A 22979-nucleotide genomic window follows, 5' to 3' on the forward strand; every position below is an offset into this window, starting at 1 on the left:
AATCTTACTTGAATGCGTGAAATCCAGACTTTGCATAATTCACATTCAGCAGCGCTAAATAAATTATCAACAGTCGCTTTTAGAAGAATCAGGGTTGTCATCTTAGCAGTGTATATAATTCTTCAACTGCTCAGCAATACTTTACTGAAACACATGCCTCAGTAATGATACTCAAAATACTTCCATTAATGAAGTAATGAAACTATGTGACAAATAAATCAGACAAAAAATATTTTTTATTTAAATGGCCTCAAAGGATACATAAATATGCTTAGAGAGCTGCAGAACGGATTCACAACAAACTGGCATTTAAATCTCATGCAGTGCCACTTATTCTGCCAGAATTATCATCCAAATTGATTCCTATGGCAGGTAAACCTGGAGAAAAGAGTGGTACCAGTGGAGAGTGAAACTAAATGAATACCAAAAGATTTCAAACTTGTCATTTAATGGTTGATCTTAGTAATAATAAAAAAAAAAAAAATAGAACATGGCTTTCACAACTGGATATACATCTCACAATGCCACCTCCAAAATACCCTTCTTTCATACATCTAATAAAATAATAACATCTGAGCAAATAATAATTGATATTTATATTTTGCATCTCTCCTGTTCAAGAGACAAAATAAACAAACAGAATTAGAAACTGTAACAGAAAGTTAAGCACAGCTGTAGCTGAGCTCATATTGGCCGGCTTTTCAGAGTCCTTTCGATGGCCATGCAAACTATTCATACCTGCACCACACACCAAAATAAACTAGGCACTGTGTCCGGGTTGTGTTTAACAGGTACGCCACGTCTGGGAAACCACACGTGTATTTTGTCATCCAGTCTTTATTTCAGCTTTGAGTTTTTAAGCTAGCTTTATAGCATTAGCTAGCTATATCATTATATACATATCATCATTTTATATATATATATATATATATATATATATATATATATATATATATATATATATATATATGTTCTATATCAAACAATCATTCTGAGCAAAGAACAAAGTCAGCCTGAACATACACACATATTTAGCACAAAAAAAAAAAAAAATCATTCCTGATTGCCTTCAAATTTAGGTAACAGATTGCTTCTTATTCTTACTGTAAGTTTGTTCTGTTGCTTTTGCTTCAAGGTTTCAAGAGCTATGCCAAGGACAGTGAGCAAAATAAACTGAAAGCTTGCACTTATGATGGTCGTAACGTAGGTTGTAACTATTTGTGATAAACAATGCACTGTAGGTAAATGGAAAAGGAAAGTTATCTAGGGCCTTTAATATTATTTTTGTTTATATGTAATTTAATTTCTTTTCACTTCATTTCATTTCACATCATTGCCCTTTCAAAAAAATGACAAATTTTGAAGAGGGCAAACACGTAGTTTAAATACTTTAAACTATTAATATGAACATATTTATGGGTAATTGAGTCCCTTCTAAGAATTTCTTTAACATTCTTTAATTTCTAAATCTATGAGTTCAAGGAACCATTTGTTGTAAAGAAATAAACATTAAAAAATCAGCACTGCAACACTGCATCCTGAGAAAAAAATCTTACACCAACATTTTTTAACACAGCTAAAAACTTGCGCCTTTTTGGTATAATTTAACACCAACACTGTGTGTCTCCCACATATAATAATGTCCAATAAAAGTTTACTATCTAAGTTTAAGGCAAAGGTGTAGGGACCCAGGGTTGGCTGCACAAAATGATGCCTAGCTTCATTTACCTGAGAATAATAACAGGATTCATACTAATTTACACTCACTCACTTTCAGTAACCGCTATATCCTGGTCAGGATTGCAGTGGATCCGGAGCCTATCCCGGGAACACCAGGCATGAGGTGGGAATACACCCTGGATGGGACGCCAGTCCATCACAGTGCACCATCTGCACACTCGTTCGCACCCTCAATAAAACCTGGGAGCAATTTTACTAATTTACAGTGTTTCATTAAAGGATGGAATGTCTGTTATTAATACAATACAATCTAATTGTACCACTGCTTATGTGAAGATAGGTGTGTGCAAGTGTTGTCTTTTAATCTTGACACACTTACACTTGTTTGATTGGTGGTCACTGCTTTCTGTACACCACCTGCTGGAGATGAAGTTCGCTCTCAGCTGCTACAATGGGCAGCTTGTTGCTCAGGTGATAGTTGATCAGGTGACTGATGCTCTCAAACAGCATGTCTTTAGTGCGTACCTGACAATTACAATGAAAACAAAATAAGAATCTCAATCTCTTCTCATTAAAAATAGTTACTATTTTATTGTACAATAATCTCTGTCAGTGAAAATTTGTACAAGGTGCCCTCTTCCTTGACCACAATGAGCTTTAAAATACAAAATGATCTCCTGTGCAAAGGAACTGCTTCAGAACTGTAAACTGGGTGTTTATAGCCTGAGCTATGACCTATGAGCTCACCACTCCTTTCTCAGTGCAAATGGCCAAGATTGGATGACCCCTAGCCCATGACCAATAAGCTATAACCCACTAACTCACCACTCCCTCTGGGTCCACCAGGAGCAAGTGTTTTGGCAGGCCACAGTGCATCCCTGTCAGCACGTACTGGCCTGGGTTAGTGGCACTGTCTCGCACTAGGAAATCTCCATCATGGATCAGGAGCTTCTCTGCATCACGGCGACTCATTCGCCCATGATACCAGGCTTCTTGACAGAGCTGCTCCTCAGTAGGGGCTACAGGGGCTCTGCGATGTGGGGGACTTGGCCACTTGTCCTCCAGTAAACACACACTACCAGCCTCATGCAGACGCAGAGCATCTTCAAAAGGTCCTGTGAGCAAAGTGGATAGGGGCTGATTGGTCAATTATTTTTGTAAGTTGTGTAATAAACTCTACCTAAGAGTACACTGCTTTTTGAAATAGTGAATTGTTTGACTGAGGTTTTAAATTTTGTTATCATTTAATAGATTGACACATTTCTTTTTTCAAACATACAAAACAAAACAGCTAGTTGAATTATATACTATATTTACTATATATAAAAATATTTACATATTTAGAGTGGTTTTATATTAGAGGCCTGACATTAGACTGTGGTTTTTGACCTGACATACTCATGTCAAAGATGTCTTTTTTGGGGCTCTCAGGGTTGCATTCTTCCTGTGCATCTGATGATGGTCTTGTGTTGTTTAGACTCAGTGTATTCACATACAGGTGCTCCTCATAATCGTGGCTACTTGTAGGATGTCCATCTGCTCTCAAATACCCATCAGATGTCATACCTGGAAGTCAAAAGAATGAGATTGTGGTGCACAGCCTATTATTTTATACTTTTATATATATATATATATATATATATATATATATATACACAAAGATGCAAGATAGCTAATTAAGAATAAGTTTAACAGATTGTCATTAACCCTCATATTTTCCAGCTGAGACTCAAGTAGTAAGTGCCATCCTCCCACATATGCTTCAATCCAATTTAATTCGATTTTTATTTGTATAGTGCAATTTAACAATGGACATTGTCACAAAGCAGCTTTACAGAAATAAATACATTCAAAATAGTTAAATCAAAATAAATTGTAAATGTGTGAATTTATCCCTAATGAGCAAGCCAGAGGCGACGGTGGCAAGGAAAAACTCCCTGAGACGACATGAGGAAGAAACCTTGAGAGGAACCAGACTCAAAAGGGATCCTCATCTGGGTGATAATGGACAGTGCAATTATAAATAAATCCCTTCTATAACTGTGTACTAAATGGACAAAAAATAGTGCAATTGTGTAAACAGTAAATTCATTACAGCCCCAAGCCATCACAGTACAACTCCCCATATGAGATCCCCAAGCCATCTTCACAGCCCCCAAGCAACACCATCCCCGGCAATCCCAATGATCTTCAGGTTGAGGGATCTTCAACCAATGAGAACTCCCAGAAGTAGGGCATCAGGATGGATCAGGCAGGTCTGGAGAGCAGAAAGGGTCAGGATCACTTCACTTCAAACATCACTAGTCCAGACGACGTCTACTGCTGGCTGACAGAGGTAAGTATATTGTAAGTATATATATCTTTCAGTCCTTCTTAACAGTTAAAAACTCTTCTTCACTTCACATCTTCAAGAAGGGTGACCTAGTGAGGCATCTCACTTGTGCTATTAGAGAACCAGGGTTACAATATGTAGAACCCCGTTGTGTAAGGGTGCAGAGGGAGACTTGGGAGACAAGCGGAATTTTAGCACAGCTCAAGGCTGGCATTTATTTACACCATGCTTTTCAGCACAAAAACTCAATAAAAAAATCAACCAACTGAAAAAGGGGCCATCACTAGCTCACGGCTTTCACCCCATTCCAGTTCACAGTTCAAGTTCTAAGCTTGACTTTGGGTATGCATCAAATCTAGACACTAGACTGGGTTCTGTGGTCCTGCTGGGCATGGAAGTTTCTGTAGAGAGAGAGGGAGCTGGGGTGAAGAATCAGAGGTGAAGGAGAAAGGGTGGGAGAAAAAGCGGGAAGGAAACCAGGTTCGGGGGCCAGTATGGGGCCTCCACACCTCAGTTCCAAGGAGCTGGGACCGGGGAAGTAGGGGAGAGGACGGCCGACCTCGGTGAGCTGCAGTGACCAGAAGCATCAGCGGTGACACTGGAATACTCCAGCTGCGTCTGTGGCAGCAGTTGCTGGGCAGTAAGCTGGGCTTCACCCGATAGCAATGGGAGAAGTCAAAGAGCTTATTCCTCCTCCGGCCATTCCCATGCAGCTGCCGCATGCTCAAAAAGCTCCAAAAAGGCCTATGGATCCTCCACAGAGACCAACTTGGTGAGCGTCTGGTGGCAGGAGACACAGCTTGAGATGTAGTAGGCTACAGCAGCTTCTGGAGTGCACGCTGGCTCTCTGCCTGCTCCTACATGAGGGCTTCAACGCGCCACTGCTGCTCGTTGCACAGGTCAAGGAGCGCTAGTTGTTGGGTTGGGTGGAGAATGGCGAGGGACTTCATGATCTCGCCAAGCAGGGAGGCTTCCATGGTGGCATCTGACTCTTCCCAGATCCCAGGTTTTGACACCTCTGTAGAACCCAGATGTGTAAGGGTGCGGAGGAAGACTCGGGAGACAGGTGGAATTTTAGCACAGCTCAGGGCTGGTGTTTATTTGCACAGTGCTTTTCAGCATATCTTTAACAACTCAACCAAAAAAAAACAACCAACTGGAAAAGGGGTCGTCACTAGCTCAAAGCTTTCACCGCGGTCCAGTTTACAGTTCAAGGTCACGCTCCAAGGTGTGTGTGTGTATGTGTAGCAGGCTCTGCCAACTATGCCACTCTCTCATTAGTGCAGTCACTGAAAGCACAAAGAAAAACAAGTAAGTAGACTGGCACTAGGAATTGACACTGAGGAGTCAGACACAGACTGCCGGTTCATCCCGCCTCATCTCTGTCCGCAGCTGACACTCAATCACAAAATACTAACTTTTAATTCTCTTTTGAGGATTAGTTGATTGATGAATGTACATGCAAACCAGTAGGTATTACTAGGCCTTTACTAGAATATCCAGGTTTATAGGATTTTTAAAAATTTTGTCTTATTTTAATGTAGAGCATACACACACGCACACACACACACACACACACACACACACACACACACACACACACACACACACACTGGGGCTTCTAAACTAAATGTACTGCTACACAATAATCCATAATGACAAAGCAAAAACTGAAATCTTTCATTGAGATAAGTCTTCAGACCCTTTATTCAGTACTTGGTAGCCACATCCTTGGTAGCAATTATAGCCTCGAGTCTTCTTGGGTAAGTTTCTACAAGCTTTGCACACCTGGATTTGGACAGTTTCTCCCATTCTTCTTGCCAGATCCTCTCAAGCTTAATCAGACTGATTGGGGAGCGTCTGTCATCTGAATCTTCAGGTAACTCCACAGATGTTCACTTTGGCTGGGCCACTCAAGGAGATTCAGAGACTTGTACAGAAGCCACTCCAGTGTTGTCTTGGTTGTATGCTTTGGGTTTTTGTTGTGCTGAAAGGTGAACCTTTGCTCTAGTCACAGGCTGTGTGCACTCTAAAACAGGGTTTCTTCAAGACCCTTTTGTGTTTGGCTGCATTCATCTTTCCCTCTATTCTGATCAGTCTCCCCATCCACTACTGAGAAGCACCGCCATAGCATAATGCTGCTACCGTCATACTTCGCCATAGGGATGGTATTAGCCAGTTGATGAGCAGAACCTGGTTTTTGCCAGATGTTGCACTTGGGGGTCACATCAGACCAGAGAACCTGTTTGCTCTTGCCTGTCATATGCCTTTTACTCTGGATTGGCTAGCCACTCTACCATAAAGGCCTAAGTGATGGAGTATTTTTGAGGTCATTGTCATTCCTGCAGGTTCTCCCATCTCTGCAGCAACAACTTTTTTGTTTTTTTAAACATATCTTTCTATATGCATATGAACACACTTTTTCAAGACATTGCTGTTGTTCTTCTTCTTTTTTCAGCTGCTCCTGCTAGGGGTCGCCACAGCGGATCATTGGTCCGCATATTTGATTTGGCACAGTTTTTACGCCGGATGCCCTTCCTGATGCAGCACTCCCAAGTTTATCAGGGCTTGGGACCGGGACTGGGAGAGCACTATCATGTGCAACCCCAGTGGCGGTGCTGGTTCCCTGGCCGGGAATCACACCCGAGCCGCGGCACTGAGAGCACCATGGCCTAATGTCAAAACACATTATGTGTGCAAATTTTACGTTATATGCATGGAAATACATTAAATAACAAGAACAGAAGTGTCCAAACACTGCAACAGTCCATAGTAGAGTGTATTGTGTGGGCTGCATAGAGGTTTCATTCAGCTAAAGCAATGGCATTGTGTCTCTTTTACTGCAGTAAAGTTAGTTTCATGTTCAGACATTGGGGCATAACTAATCAATAGCCCACAAATGGCATGCTGAACTATTGTAAGACTAAGATGTTTTGAATGTAACGTCAAAAGTTAATTAGTTAGTAGAATTTAGTAGTTAGTAGATTTTCTCTGTGTCACTTAAAAGTTAGTAATTGTCACTGTGGCAAAAAAAATAAAGATAAGTGTAAAAACTTTGACATTACCGACCACCTGATTTCAGTAGGGTCTTGCTGCGTATTATCTATGGAATGCAAGCCAGTCTAACCAACTACAGCTCACACTGACTGATTAGCTGCCTCTTCAGCTGGAAAGCATTAAAACATATCATTATAACATAATACCATGTTATAATGATATGAGTCTTTTTGTGTTATAGCAGCCTTTATTTTTTCCTTGTTGGAGCAGTTGTAGATTCATGTTATGGTGTATTTATAGGGTTCAAGCCCTATAGGGTCCCCACCACCATATGTGCATTGCTTTTCAGAGTTATTGGCACTGTGTTACATGCTTGCAGATGAGAATGTGCCCTGGCTAGCCCTGTCCTGTGGCACCATGGAACTGCCTCACATCACTGGATTTTACAGATTGAAAGTTGATCCCCATTGCACCTCATGATGCCTTTGGTGGGTTTGAGCAATTCTTAGACTCAAAATAGTGCAATCTCAGCACTTTGAGCAATGTCATCCTCAATAAAGAACAGAACATACAGTAAATTATTCTTGTAACATTTCTGTGATACTGAACATTTACGCGTGTCTTTACTGTTTAGGCGTATTACGTTCTATGCGCCATGTGGTTTGGTACACAGCCTTGAATATGTTGGAACACAACATTACAAAATATTCTTGTGCAAGTAGCTTGCAATACAAGTGAGGGCAAAATTCTGAGAGGGCATAGATTATATGACATCCTGTAGTAAAATTTTTTACATTTGTTATTTATACACTGGTTATGGGAGAAAAAAAACTCCTTTTAATTAATAGTTCCTCATGGTATGTATTTTCAAAATATGTTAGAATTAAGGAATCAAGCAAATCCATGATGGCTGAAGACTGTATATTTATGTGGCCATCTGCCATCTTTTTCAAATGCTTAGTAATATTACTCAAAACATTAAGATAAACATATTGATGCATGTCAAAATGAGATTAATTAATGTTAGACTAGTTAATTATTTTAATTCCAATATTTAATTCTGTTTTAATTCTAATACATTTTCTTCTCTAATTTCATTTTCTTATTCAAATTCTTAGGTAGCATTAATAAAGGTATTTTCTGATGAATAAATTAAGATTTTAATTAACATGAATGCAATTAATAATTGCAGGACACAATTAATGATTAAAAGAGCTTAAAAATAGGCAACATAGTACGTTAATTATTCATTACTAAAACTGCTTAATAATACAGAAAATAATGTTATCATTACTGTCATTAGTTAATGATTAAAACTCTTAATTGTTTAGTAGTACTTAATACCGAATATAAATATATATAAATATATATATTATAAATATTATAATACTTATATTATAAATATGAATATACTCTTATTCTAAAACTACCAAACCAAATTCACTGTCATATACATCCAGAACAATGTCATGCAGTATTTTACTTTCAGCACTAAATGAAGGGTGTCTCACTTGAGCTACTGCAGTTCTCCATGTCCCAATGCACTTCATAACACAGCTGAGCTGCAGGTAGTGAGGGCATGTCTCTCCTAGCTGTAGATCCAGGCTACAAATGTACATAGAACTGGAATCAGTTTGAAACTGTAACTCCAAATGGAATAGATATATTGTAACTTGCTAATACTAGATAAATGCCTTATAATTGTCAGGTAAGAAACAGCAAACCAAACAACAGTAGAAGAGTCCAGTAATTTTCCCCCATTTTCTCCTCAATTTGGTCATCTCCCAATTCCCAGCTAGCTCTCCCCTATCAAACAACAGCTGCCAACCAGGGAGGGTGAAGACTAACAAGTGCTTCCTCCGAAACACGAGAAGCCATTCATCCACATCTTTTGGAACTGCTGATTCTCATTCTGCAGTATAACACACTTGGAAGTCAGTGCTATCTACCCTTTTCCATGTGCATGAGCATATGCTTGTGATTGGCTAGTGTCACTGTGATTGACAGGGGAGAGAGTATTTCATCCCTCCCACTGAGAGAGCATGGACAGTTTTCCTTCCTTGGCTCCCAGCCATGGATGGCTGTTGCATCATCAGAATTCAGACTCTGCAAGAAAGCCTCTGGCTCAAGACCAATGACTGTATATATGAGTGAACAACATGGTGCCATTTACTTCCACTGTGCGGTATAGGTTAAAACTGGAGTCAGAGTCCGCTCAGTAGAGACCATGGAGCAAAAGCCTGCACAGTATATAGTATATATACAGTATATATGGCCAGACAGACAGTGTGTCCGCCTCTTGAATACCCCCCCACCCCTGCTTCAAGCTGGTAGTGCACATGTTGAGAGCCATTACCTAAAGTGCCAATTTAGATGGCGCATTAAATGCTATCAGAAAGTGGTAAGTACAGTGTTATTAATTAATATGTAAAATAAGATATCAAAGTCAATTGAACTTGTAAAAAAATGACAACATTATTCCATAAAATAATGAACAATTTCCATTCACTAACATGAAATAATTTTTAATGTTGTTAAAAATTGTACTGCACTCAGCCAGTAGAGAGACAGTTTGGCTTCACTTTTTCACCACGGTTACAATGTCCACCCACATATACAGTCATTGCTCAAGACTTAAAATAGCCTCTTTAGGTTCAGTGGTGAGATTTCTACTGGTTTCAAGCTTTTGCAAGCTTAGAATGAGGAGAAAATAAATGACTTTTTCTTGCCAATATATTAAAGGAGCTCCATAATTCAGTCCATTTTAAGAGTTAGATACCAGGGAATTGCCTGTATATGATTATCTACTGCCTTGCACAATTTACAATTTTCTTTGCAGTTACAAAAGATTTAGCCCTCCAACTACTGGCTTAGCCACTTGGAACAGTGTGAAGCAGAGCAAATATGAAGCAGTGCAGGGGAGTGTGAACTAAAGACTGAGTCTGAAAAGCTAGAGCAAGTACCTGTGCTGCTTTGCTCTGCGGTAGGCAGTGGACGTGGCCTAGCAAGGCTGCTGGCGTCTTGAGTCTGGAGTCCACTACTCCTCCCAGTGGAGGTTCTTTTCCTGGTATGCTGTTGTAGTAATCATGTTCCAAAAACATGTCATCATCATCCCATGCTGACTCCTCTGTCCTTACATTCCTAAGATAATCATAAAATGTCAGTTTGTGCATAAATACAATAAAATATATCATTAAAAATAACAGCAATAATAACTTCATATTGTGCACATACACTATTTTGCCAAAGGTTTTGGCACACCCCCTCCAAATCATTGAATTGAGGTGATCCAATCACTTCCATGGCCACCGGTGTATAAAATCAAGCACCTAGGCATGCGGACTGCTTCTACAGACATTTGTGAAAGAATGGGTCTCTCTCAGGAGCTCACTGAATTCAAGCGTGGTACCGTGATAGGTTGCCACCTGTGCAATAAGTTCATTCGTGAAATTTCCTCACTATTAAATATTCCACGGTCACCTGTTAGTGGTATTATAACAAAGTGGAAGCAATTGGGAACAACAGCAACTCGCAGAAGTCGCCAACTTTCTGCAGAGTCAAGAGCTACAGACCTCCAAACTTCGTGTGGCCTTCAGATTAGCTCAACAGTGCGTAGAGAGCTTCATGGAAAGGGTTTCGATGGCCGAGCAGCTGCATCCAAGCCACACATCACCAAGTGCAATGCAAAGCGTCGGATGCAGTGGTGTAAAACACGCCGCCACTGGACTCTAGAGCAGTGGAGACGTGTTCTCTGGAGTGACGAATCATGCTTCTCTGTCTGGCGATCCGATGGACGAGTCTGGGTTTGGCGGTTGCCAGGAGAACGGTACATTTCGGACTGCATTGTGCCGAGTGTAAAGTGTGGTGGAGGGGGGATTATTGTGTGGGGTTTATTTTTCAGGGGTTGGGCTTGGCCCCTTAGTTCCAGTGAAAGGAACTCTTAATGCTTCAGCATACCAAGACATTTTGGACAATTTCATGCTCCTAACTTTGTGGGAACAGTTTGGAGCGGGCCCCTTCCTGTTCCAACATGACTGCGCACCAGCGCACAAAGCAAGGTCCATAAAGACATGGATGAGCGAGTTTGGTGTGGAGGAACTTGACTGGCCTGCACAGAGTCCTGACCTCAACCTGATAGAACACCTTTGGGATGAATTAGAGCGGAGACTGAGAGCCAGGCCTTCTCGTCCAACATCAGTGTGTGACCTCACAAGAAGAATGGTCACAAATTCCCATAAACACACTCCTAAACCTTGAGGAAAGCCTTCCCAGAAGAGTTGTTATAGCTGCAAAGGGTGGGCCAACTCCATATTAAACCCTACGAATTAAGAATGGGATGTCATTAAAATTCATGTGCATGTAAAGGCAGACGTCCCAAAACTTTTGGCAATATAGTGTATATAATAGTTTGAGGCTTAACAAAGTCAAATTTATAATTATTGGCACCCATGAAGACAATTGGCAATGAAATTATGAAATAAACATTGCAGCATGGCACATGGTGCAGCGGGGAGCATTCTCACCCCAAGTTTGATCCTGAACACCTGTTAAGTGTGAACATGAAAAACAAATTTTTGGCTTCCAGTTAAAAAATTTTAATTGGAAGACATATTCTTTAAATCCTTTTTAATTTGATTGTTATTTGATTATTTGAATGATTGGATAAGAGGATCGTGAATAATCATATGAGATGAAATCATAATTCAGAAACCACTATCAGCCTATATATTATCACAATAATTTTACTGAACAAATATTACATTTTGAATGGCAAATAGAACCCAAAAAACAGACTTTCTTCACATGAGACAGTTGCTCTATTCATGTACCACTGTCACTGGGGTGACGATATGAATATTGCTCCCAAAAGTTATAGTTATATAGTTACCAAAAGTCATGCATGTATGTAAATGGCATGTGTGAGTATGCTATAGTACCTTTAGCACCCACATTTCCAACACTCTGAATGGCATTATCAATTCTGTTAAGTATTATGATATTTTAGCCGAAAACCTGGCTGCCTCTGCCACTAGGTTAAGACTTGGATCTTTCAGTGTGATAATTTCCCTGTACATTCAAATGAACACAGAAATGGTTGTGGGCCATCTCTACAAGTGTTCTCGAACCTCATTAGACATTACAGCAAGAAGCTCATTGTACTGTTATTCTCTCCAGCTGAAGGGTCAGCAACTATTAACTGTAGAGGTGTCAAAAAAAAATTAAGTCAGTGTTTTGCAGAAACTGCAGTAGTTAAAACTTTGCGTCCTCACAGGTTTAAGCTAAAATATGGTATTGCATGTATTGCTCATTTCACATATATTAATCATTGACACAGCAGGTAGCGTTAGTGCACTACCTGAAGGCCAGAGGACAATGACAGAGGCCATTTATTCATTCTTAGACCAAAACAGGAGGTGATGGAAATATGAGCAGTGTATATTCAGTTTCCATCATTTCCACAGCCAAAGAATGTGCTCTCAGAGCTGTGACACCAAAGGATAGATGTTTGTGTACTATATTGTTTAAACTTTATTGCTATACCCAAACATTCAGGGAAGTGATATACATAAGACTGGAAAATATTATTTTTTATTATTATCATAAATAAATAAAATAATAACTAGAATCCTTCTGACTGCTTTGAACACCATCATAGTGTATAAGTTTTAAATCAGTGTTAGCTGACTCAATACTGATACTGTATTTTACCTGTGCAGGCTGGGGGAAATACTTATATTTGAGGAAGATGTTCACTGTGCTATAAGAATAAGCTAAAAACAAATCCACACATCTTCTGAGAATAAGACATTTATAGGCTATACATAACAAGCAAAATGTATGGTGGCAGGAGGGTAGTTTAATATGATTAAAAGTAATGAAAAAACTGGGTACTCCAGAGTACATATCTTTCACCTGTCCAGGCTGGGTGTGGCTTTGGGTGGGCTGTGCAGGTACTGTTTGAATTGCAGCTCGAAGGCTTGGCCGATCGTACTGATAATGCTCTGTGCAAGGTTTGCACAGCACTCCAGAATATGACATGCTGCAAGTACAAGAACCAAGCATGTTTAAAGTAGGAAAGAAAGTGGTCTTGTGTATACTCAAAAACATGACTAATAACTGTTGGATGAGAAATGTCTTGAGTGGTTACAGGCCACAATCACAGACTCACTAAAGGAAAAATAACCTTGCCACATGAACATGTCACACGAAAATTGTCCTCCATAGATACACGTCACATAAGCAGATGTATGGCATGGTATAATTATTAAAGTAGTTAGCAATGCAGAAGTACATAAATAAATTAAAAACCTGCTCTGTAGCAGCATTCTGAGATTAACAACTAACCTCTTTGATTGACAGGATCTTTGGCCACATATGCAACATAATCAGGTGTATCCTGACAAACAAAATGAGTTTTGTTATATTCAGTACCACAAACATATCATTCATTCATTCACTCATTCATTCTAATTCAGTAACCACTTTATCCTGATCACAGTTGTGGTGACATATCAAACAAAAGCAATTTGCTCTAATAGGTAGAAGTTAAAGAACCACTTTAACTTCTGAATGACAGGTCACCTTGCTATGGTGGTTGCAACTCTTTAGATCATATGACCAGAAGTACTAAGCTGCAGCCAAGCCATTGAAATTGTGCATGCATGTTTTTTTTTCTGAAGCAATTCATGTTAATCTGTGCAAAAAATACCAGTGTTACCAGAAAAGAGTGAATATTGATATAGTGATTTTTTAGGAAAGAAAGTGCTGCTAAAGAATTACATCCAAAATTGTTTCTGATGGACCATTAACTAAACAAATTCATTACTTTTTTCTTCTTCAAAGTCGTTGCTACAGTGAGTTAGACAGTATTTGTGGCATACTGCATAATTTGCATTGAAGCACAATTTGCTAGCATAACACCAAGATATAAACAATATGCTACACAGAAGCTGCTAGATGTCAGCCAAAAACTCCAAAAATTGTCTGTTTCATATTGTGAAGAAACTAATCGAATTTAAAGAAGTCTGTTAAAAGAAGCTCTCATTTTGCTAAAAGATGCACTACTTGTTGTGACTGAGAGTTTTGAGGCCTCACCGTGTCTCCTCCAGAAGCAAAGGAGATGGACTGCATAGGGTGATGTGCTATCACCTGAGAGAGAGAGAGAGAGAGAGACAGACAGACAGACAGACAGCCAAAGCACCTCCAAATCAATATAATGATAAACGGCCAAAGCTGATTTCCATTAAAGGTTGGACTGATCTATTGCCATAAGATTTCCATGATTTATTGATACTAATATTGTCTTTCACTCCTATTTTCACATCTCATCTCATCTGTGTTTTGTAAGATGTTGGAAGCTGTGGAAGATTCTAACCTGTCGCGTGGTGGGGTCAAGCAAGTTCAGCCCGTCTATTGAGATGTTGATAGCAATCCGCATACCAGCGAAATGCAAGTTACTCTTTCCCATGACAGCATGAAGGGCCTTGTTGGCAGCCTGCAATGCACAGAATCAGAATCATTTATATTAAAGCTACATAACTTCATTTATGTATTTTTAATATAAATTTCTACTTTATGGTAAAATTTGTATGCTCTCCAGTGCTCACCTTCTTCTTCCACACACCTTTCCCTCCTGGAACTATTTCACACAGCCTGTTGATAGCCTCCCTGAAGACACACTTAGATTTTTAGGTTATATTATCTCGAAACGCATCATTCTATAACATTCTTCCAATCAGAGACTACATCTCTCCCCTAGTACACCACTTTATAACACTCCATAAGTGCTCTATCCCTCTCAAACACATTCCTCTTCCAAAAACACCACTCCACCCCAGCCTTCTTTGTTTTCAACGCTCTTCATGGTCCAACTCACTGCAGCTCTTCAGTCATTAAGCAGCAGCATCAATAATACATGTCTATCTGCATTTGCTTGGCTCTGGCAGCACTTAAGGCCAGTGTGGGCTTTGGGGATTAGGTTACTGCTGATCAATAGCCAGGAGCAAGGAGAAGACTGCACCATTCCCACAGGAAAACCAGCTCTGCGAGCAGCAAAATGTTGCTGTGCTACACTAAACTGAACATAGATCTGACAGTTTTATTTGTTTTCTCTTGAAACAAGTAACTGACGTAAATTCAGTATAATGGTATAAACCACAAATTATTAATGCCAATAAAAGTCCAAACCAAGCAGCTTACCTTGTCACCTGTGTTCTTGTGGTGAAGTCCAGGGAACGCATTGATTTAAGCACTTCAATACAGCCTAAATACTGTAACGATATGAAGAAACAGAGGAAAAATCTTTTGTTTTGTGACTGCCACTGACATTTAAAAAAAGGGAGAAGACCAACCCAACTGGCAAAGGCTTTGCTCCATAATTTCAGTCACAAAATAACAAAATAACTGCAAAGCATGTATCAGCTAGCTGACACACCCTCACACACACACACACACACAAACAAACAAACAAAGTAATGCTGATAGGTTCTACATCGCACTGATAGTAGAAGAAAATTGTTTATGTCCCCTGCACACATTGCAATTTCAGGACCTCAGTTTTGTTGTGTGTGTAAGTAACTATCTCCTCCCGATATAGAAAATCAAATGCAAAATATTAGGATGTGCTAGTGCTAGTTTACAAGCTGCTGAATAATAAGGGTGGAAGCCATTTTGTTCAATTAAATCAAATTTGCAGTGATTCATGTAGCAATACACTGGCAGTATACTAGACTCCAATTAGACTCCTATTTCTATCCCTGCAATCTTCTCATTCATCTGTCATCAATTAATTATTTTTTTTTTTTTCATTTTTATGTCGTTTATGGACACCTGACCATCAGGTATGCTTGTTGAATATCGCATTCCAAAATCAGTCCCCCTTTTCTGTTATAATAACCTCCACACTTCTGAGAAGGCTTTCCACTAGATTCTGGAATGTGGCTGTGGGTATATTCCCATTCTACCCAGCTCTCTCTATCCTACAGATAACATACAATGTGGATCTAGATGTTATTCTTGAAGGCAGAGCAAAACAAGATTCATACCCTGAGACTGCCAAATTCAGAAACACTGTGGTAACCTGTTAAGCAGATAGGCAGCTCAGACAGAGAGGTGTTTATCCTTGTAATGGAAAATCCTTCATATGTTGTGCTGTGGCTTATCTCACTCTAGTTATACTGTGATGTCAATATAATTATGGGCCCTCTGGAAAACATGTGATGCAAATTATTCTGATTAAAAATAATTGAATAGAGAAATGTGCCTGAGTAATGCAATTATGCATGCACAGACTGGACTCTCTCTGTCTCTCTTTGGGGAAAGAGAATTAAAGAAAGAGGCAGTAAACAGAATTGGGGAATTAAGGTCAATAAGTCTCCCAACTCAAGTAACCTTTCATGAAGCATGACGGCGCACACAGGCTATAGCAAATGTTAGCAATACTTCATAATCGTTATGATAATGTTGGTTTATGTCTTCTGTGTGGTGATAATACGCAATTTATAACATAGATATAACAATACTTGTGGCTGGTCCTTAAAATGTTTTGCTTATTTACCCACACCCAGTAGCTGCTTCTTGCCATCAACGGAACATCTCAGACACAGGCATTATATACCAAGAGAAATCTCATTGCTCTGATTTCACATCTACATTTCCATGAGGCAAAAAGTGCCTGTCTTGCACTGACTGACAATTTGTCTGTAACATTTAAAGTAAAATTATTTTCAAAAATTACATGTCTTTTCTCTTCCTTAGAACAATGTAACATAAAGCAGTAGATGTGAATATATGAGAAACCATCACAATTCTACAAATCTGCAAAATGCTATTAAGGAGAAAGCAATATCTCATCCTCAATCATATTTTACAGATTTTTAGTTTAATAACTCATTAACTCACCTTGACAATGTAGGAGGCCCCTGTGCTGTTTATTTTGCTGTCTGGGTGCAGCCAGCCCTGCGAGGGCTTATGGATGAAATTGCCTTTGTGGCTAAGGTCTTCTCCACCAAGCCATATGCCCTCCGCCCTGGTCCTGCGGTTTGTGCCTGTGCGGTAGCTCCCAGAACTGCCTGGAATCCCCTCTGCTGTATCTGTACCTCCAAAGCCACTGGGACTAGCTGAGCCTACCACGACTCTCTGTCTGCTCACAGCCTGCAGGGAACAGGGACCCATACAGACAGGGTCACAGGAGTTAAGTGCAGCAGCGAGGCTGGTCATGGGACCACTAGAGGTTGGAGCTATACTTGAAGTGGCTTGGGATGCCTTAGCCATGGAGGTTTTGCTAGAATCCTTACTGGAGCTGGAACTAGAAGGGCTGCAGCTCAGCAGCGAGTTGGAGAACTTCCACTGGGGCATCTTGGGGATGAGCATGCAGAAGGTGGTGGCACTGTCCTGCTCACCATCAAGGCCAGGAGATTCAGCCAATGCCTGGACTAAGGGTGGGGTGAGGATGGTGGGCTCCAAGGGTGGCACTGGTGAGTTTGGTACTGAAGAAGGAGCCACTGCTGTGGCTACCACCTTCCCGCTCATGGCTAAGCTCTGTATCAGGTCGTCTGAGGAGGTCACAGAGTCGTTGCGAAAGCGGCCATACTTGGGCTTAAGTAGCATGCCCGGAAGAACAGCCTGGTGCAGGGAGGGCAATGATGAGTGGGTATCGCTGCCAGTGGGTAATGGTAGAAAAAGGAAGGAAAAATGGATAGATGTAATGGAAGAGAAAGGCAATTCTTCCAAAATCCTCAGTAAAGAGAGCCTCCTTTGGGGTTGGTGCAATGCTGTAGTCTCTTCTTTGCATACACGCTATCCCTCTCTCTCTCTCTCTCTCTCTCTCTCTCTCTCCCTCTCTCTCTCTCCCCTCTGTGAAGGCCAGCCCTCTCCCTTAGTGTGTCTCAGTTACTCCCCTGCTTGCGTATTCTCTCTATGAGGTCATGATGTTATTGTTCATCCATCAGCCCCGCCCAGATGCATTCAGCCCCCATTAGCTAACACAGCCTGAGAACCCCCTCCCAACATTACATCACACCACGCACACTAATACACTGTACAGCTTCGCAGTCAACAACAGAGCACTGTCTAGAGAGATACAAAGAATGCTGTTTACCTCATACACACCAACATATATCCCAGGATGTTTTTATTCATAGCATTTAAGTTTCAAAAGGAAGTATAGCCCAAAGTAACTATCACATTCACAAGCATATGACAGTTTATAATTCTTGCTTGTTTGGCCAATCAATCAAATTCTCAGCTATGTCTACAAATTATGCATAGGGGATAAATTGGGATTTAGGAGTTGAGGGTGTCCTGCTTCTTTTATGTCTTTTATGTAGAAACATTACCATTAAGTTCATGTAAATATTAGTATATCTTTTTCAGTGATAAAGGATTCATTTAATTAACTCTAATTGGGTGACTATCTTATGTTCTCAGTATTTATTGTTTGTCATGTTTGTCATATGGCATTAAAATTTTACCAAATTATCTTCATATTGTTTTTTCTGGCAAGGATACATCATACATTATAGCCTTTAAAAAGCAAAATGAACACTTGATTAAATGCAAAAATACAGCAGTAAAGAACTGCCTTTACTAAAAAATACTATTTTCAATAAATATAAATAACCATTTAAATACGTCTACAAAGCATGTAAAACTGTATTACATGGCCATTATTATAACCATTATGCCTTGCTAATACATGTTCTACTAACATTGGCTTTCCAAATGATATATTTGCATGTGCATACTCCCACACCCTTAGTATGGCCATTAGTGACTGAATGTTGACTGTTGCTTAAACTATTCTTTTAGTGTGTATAAGGACATGGAAAAAGGAAATGTAAGGACATGCCCTGGAAGAAGACTTCCCAAAATTCGACTTCCACAGTCAAATATCTGAGTGGATTTAGATGTGAAACACCCCTAAGTGAATGCTATATCAAGAGTACTCAAAATTGGATAATGCATTCAAGCTCATAGCCCATTTAAAATATTGTACAAACTTGTTCTAACTACAAGCAATGGACAATCAATTATTAATGAGAAAAATGCTTTGAACTTTGCATATACCACAGATTCAAAAGAAAGAATTGTAGTCAAAGCATTTGGATCAGAAGATATAAGTGAATATTAAGCTCTGATTTGGTCTGTTGGTAGTACAAGAGGGCTTAAGTGGCACACACCCAGTGGCAGGGACCTTCTTGCCGAGGCTGCTAAATGTCTACCAAGTTTTGCCAATCGGATAATGACAAGTCTTTCAAATGGCTGTTTGTTTGTTTGTTTGTTTGTTTTTGAGTTATTGATAATCCCTAAAATCTACTTAAAGAGAAGCATGTAGATGCAAATATTATTTAATTTTTCAATATGCAAAATTTATTTTGTTTGGCCAAGCTGTTGCTGAGAGCTATTGTTCTATTTCTGTATTATTAAGCAGATTTTATGTATTAATGTTAATTAGCAATGAGTGTAATAAGAACTAAGCACTGCACGACAGTTAATTGACGTCTGCAAGGCAGATTTACAAACTTTTCATGTTAAGTCTCAATTTATTCATTAAGTATTATATTATTCATTATTCATCAGTATAAAATGCATTTAATGGTACCTAACATTATAAACAAAACAATAAAAGTAGAATTAAAGAAGAAAATATATTAGAATTAGTTAATGATGCTAGTTGATGTATAGTAATATTACATAGAATTTTCCAGATGCTCTCATCCAGAGCAAAATAGAGAAGTTCATTGAACTCTCTATCGAAAAACATATATTCACAATAGTACAAACAGACCATGGTCTAAGAATACCATAAGACTAAAATCCTGTTAGGAGTGCAAGAATGTGGGAGAGAAGTCTCACCAAAAGAAGTTCATGTAACCACCTGGGTGCCAGTACATGCTCTTGTTGCTTGAAGGGAACATAGTACCATGGAACATGGTGATAAATGACTGCATAACTACAGCAAAGCCGTTGTATGAAAAGTCATGTAAGGATATAACCTCACTGAGAAACAGAAGAGGGCCCAGCACTCCGCCTTGTGGGACCCTAGTGGAAAGTCTGGATGGAGCAGATGTACATCCCCTCCATGTCACCTGACATGACTGTCCCTCCAAGTAGGAAGCAAACATTGCCATTCTGGGCTGCTTTTTATTTTGAGACCTTTTCTTTTTTTGCTAATTTCAAGCCTGAAATAATTTTGTTCTCTTGGCTGATAATTTTTTTATTTATAGAAAAAAAAAGCATTTTACCTAAAAGGTTATTGTTTAGAATCATTTTTTTTCTCTCCTTCCTCTGTCTTGACAATAGGGTATGGGTAATTGCTTCCATAATTATTTGGAGTTTTGAGGGCCCTCCTGCATACTTGAAGTCACAGACGCTCACTGTTGGTTAGTATGTAACTGATTGAAAGGGAGAGTATGCGCCTCCTACCCAGAGAGCACTGCCAATTTTGCTCTCTAGACTCCAGGCCACAAATGGCTGTGACATCGTCAGGATTCACTTTTTGGGTTACAGTCAGTGTGGATGTTCTCCACATGTTCGTATGGGTTTACTCCAGGTTCTCCAGTTTCCTCCCATCTCCCAAAAACATGCAGGTAGGTGGATTGGCCACGCTAAATTGCCTCTTGGTGTGAAAGTGTGTGAATTCTCCCACCTTTCACCCAGTGTTACCAAGATTGGCTCCAGATCCACTACAGCCCTGGATAAAGCACTTACTGAAGATAAATGAATTAATGTTTTAATGTTGACCTGAAATTATATGATATATATAACTTATTAAGTTATAATATGAAATAATAATAAAATTGGCTTTGGACTGTAATTGATACAAACAGTTTTGCTAAGATGGCTTAAGACTACAATTGTTATGGTAGCTTTAGGACTGCAATTCCCACGAACAGTTCTGCACTCAAGTCTTCATCAGTGAACAGTTTGATAAACTCAACAAAAGAGACTTCATGTGAAAACTATAATGAATTTCCTGGCTACACAGTTGCACATTTTCAGTTATAGAAGGGAATTATTTATAATAGCACTATTTGTTGTCACCCAGATGAGGATGGGATCCCTTTCGAGTCTGGTTCCTCTCAAGGTTTCAGGTCATGTCATCTCAGGGAGTTTTTCCTTGCCACTGTCACCTCTGGCCTACTTATTAGGGATAAATTTAGAAATTTTAAATTTATATCCTGAGTCTACATATTTCTATAAAGCTGCTTTGTGAAATTTTTAAAAAGCTTGTTTAAAAAGTAGTTTGTATAGGAATAATAAGGGCATACAGTTAGATTACTGCTAGCTTAGTATTCCATTCTTAGTATAATACAGAAACATCCTTAAACCGTTTTCACATCAAAATGTTTTCTTTCTATTTTAGAAACAGACTATAACAATATGCAACTGTGGAGGGCCACCAGGGAGGTTTGCTGCAGAGCTAGTGGAGTTTTCTCATTTCCTTGTCAAGTACTAGTATCACCTCCTGACCATGACCACGACCTCACATACCTCTACTATCCCTCAACAGTCTGATACTGCTCTTTGTTGAGGGTGAAAATTATTCAATGGGCTGATATTGTACCTTTATTAGGGATAAGAAACCTTCAGAGTCTTAATACTGTAGTCTTTTGAGGGTAAGGATCACTCGAAATCACCAAACAGCACATGGTTGAGAAAAGTAACCATCACTCTGCAAAATCTGGCAAAGAGGGACCGTGAACTCCATGTCACTGCATCACAAATGTGCACAAATGACACTCCTTTTAATGCGGCCCAGGAGGTATCCATGCCTTGCATCAAATGGCCTTTAATGTCCTTTAAGAAGGCACTTCTTGACCTGCTTGCAAGAATCTTAGCACAATCCTGGGTAATCATTTTACCCAATAGCCTAAATTATCTTTAGACAACAAGTCCCTGTATGGTGCTCCTAAAAGCACACAAACATTTAGTCAGTGACTGGCCAGCTGGCCATCAGTTCCATATAATGCTTGAGAGCCCTCACTATATTTAGGGTCGACCCAGGATGAGCCACTTCTAATTGACTCTGCAAAAGCTTAAAAACACCATTCGCTGTGCAAAAATAAGGGGTTTATGTCTGGTGATTTCAAATAGTCAGCTCAGAACCAGCACGTAGATGTTGCACATGCATTCACAAGAGTGGCTGACTGTTTGTGCATAGGCCAGGTCCTGCCCAAGGACCAGACCGATAATTTCAAGTTGTACTCTGCCACAGTGGGGACCTCAGGTCTGATATGATGGGTATGGTGAGCCCATCAGTAATATTAATTAGTAATAACAGGCAGATCTATGGTTACATAGTCTGTCAGATGTGGTGCAGAGCTAGCATGCCCAACCTCAAAATTGCAAGTGATTTTGTGCTCTCTTGGTGGTTGATGTAAAAAATAAATAAATAAATCATTGTCTGGACCCAGACCCGTTCCTAGCTATCTGAAGTATTAAGAATGATAATGTAGTGCTGTCAGATAATCAATATATGATTGCATTTGTCACACTCCTAGCACAAAGACTGATTTTACTTACATGTAATTGGAAAGGAAAAAACCACCCACTCTTTCTGCTCTCTTGATGGATGTTATGCAATACCTTCAGCTGGAAAGAATTACGTTTTTACTGAAACGGAAGGTTCACAGATTTTATGCCACGTGGGAACCTTTCACTGATTATTCTAATGATACTGCATTGATTCCACTTCAGAATTAGTTTGCTGTATACAAAAGTGTTGTAAGTGTATTCGTACCAAGGCAATCCTCCTTTTCGGCTTGAGCTTTTTTTCTCTATAATTTATTTTACACAGTTTATTTTATTTTTAAGACAATAAAAAGGTAAATATGCGTTAAATAGAAATCAGAGCAGATATGTTACTAATATACATGTATTTAATTTAAAATCATTCTTTGTACCAAATATTAGAATAAAGAGAATGTTAAAAAAAAAAACAATTATATTGTTTATAATAAAATAAGAA

At 39.4% G+C, this 22979-nt stretch overlaps 1 protein-coding gene across 1 annotated transcript; it reads right to left on the reverse strand.

Annotated features, from left to right (window-relative positions):
- Positions 1-994: 994 nt before the first annotated feature.
- On the reverse strand, positions 995-22755 carry shc2 (SHC (Src homology 2 domain containing) transforming protein 2). The gene is made up of 12 exons (XM_026947288.3): positions 16910-22755; positions 15209-15279; positions 14617-14677; positions 14385-14504; positions 14105-14158; positions 13355-13406; positions 12923-13049; positions 9973-10150; positions 8521-8614; positions 3079-3246; positions 2506-2795; positions 995-2205 (listed from the first exon to the last, which is right to left on the reverse strand). The coding sequence occupies exons 1-12, from the start codon at positions 17615-17617 to the stop codon at positions 2077-2079; spliced, it is 2052 nt and encodes a 683-aa protein (XP_026803089.3). The 5' UTR covers positions 17618-22755; the 3' UTR covers positions 995-2076.
- Between the last annotated feature and the right edge of the window lie 224 nt (positions 22756-22979).

The sequence above is a fragment of the Pangasianodon hypophthalmus genome, chromosome 11 (genome assembly GCF_027358585.1).
Source record: "Pangasianodon hypophthalmus isolate fPanHyp1 chromosome 11, fPanHyp1.pri, whole genome shotgun sequence".
Taxonomy (NCBI): domain Eukaryota; kingdom Metazoa; phylum Chordata; class Actinopteri; order Siluriformes; family Pangasiidae; genus Pangasianodon; species Pangasianodon hypophthalmus.

Excerpts from the sequence above, each read along its gene's own strand:
- shc2 (XM_026947288.3), bottom strand. The coding sequence starts at position 17,617 with ATGCTACTTAAGCCCAAGTATGGCCGCTTTCGCAACGACTCTGTGACC. Across the intron at positions 14,678-15,208 it reads ACAAGAACACAGGTGACAAG|GGAGGCTATCAACAGGCTGT; the intron begins GTAAGCTGCTTG and ends GTGTGTCTTCAG. Across the intron at positions 2,206-2,505 it reads TGGTGGACCCAGAGGGAGTG|GTACGCACTAAAGACATGCT; the intron begins GTGAGTTAGTGG and ends TGTAATTGTCAG.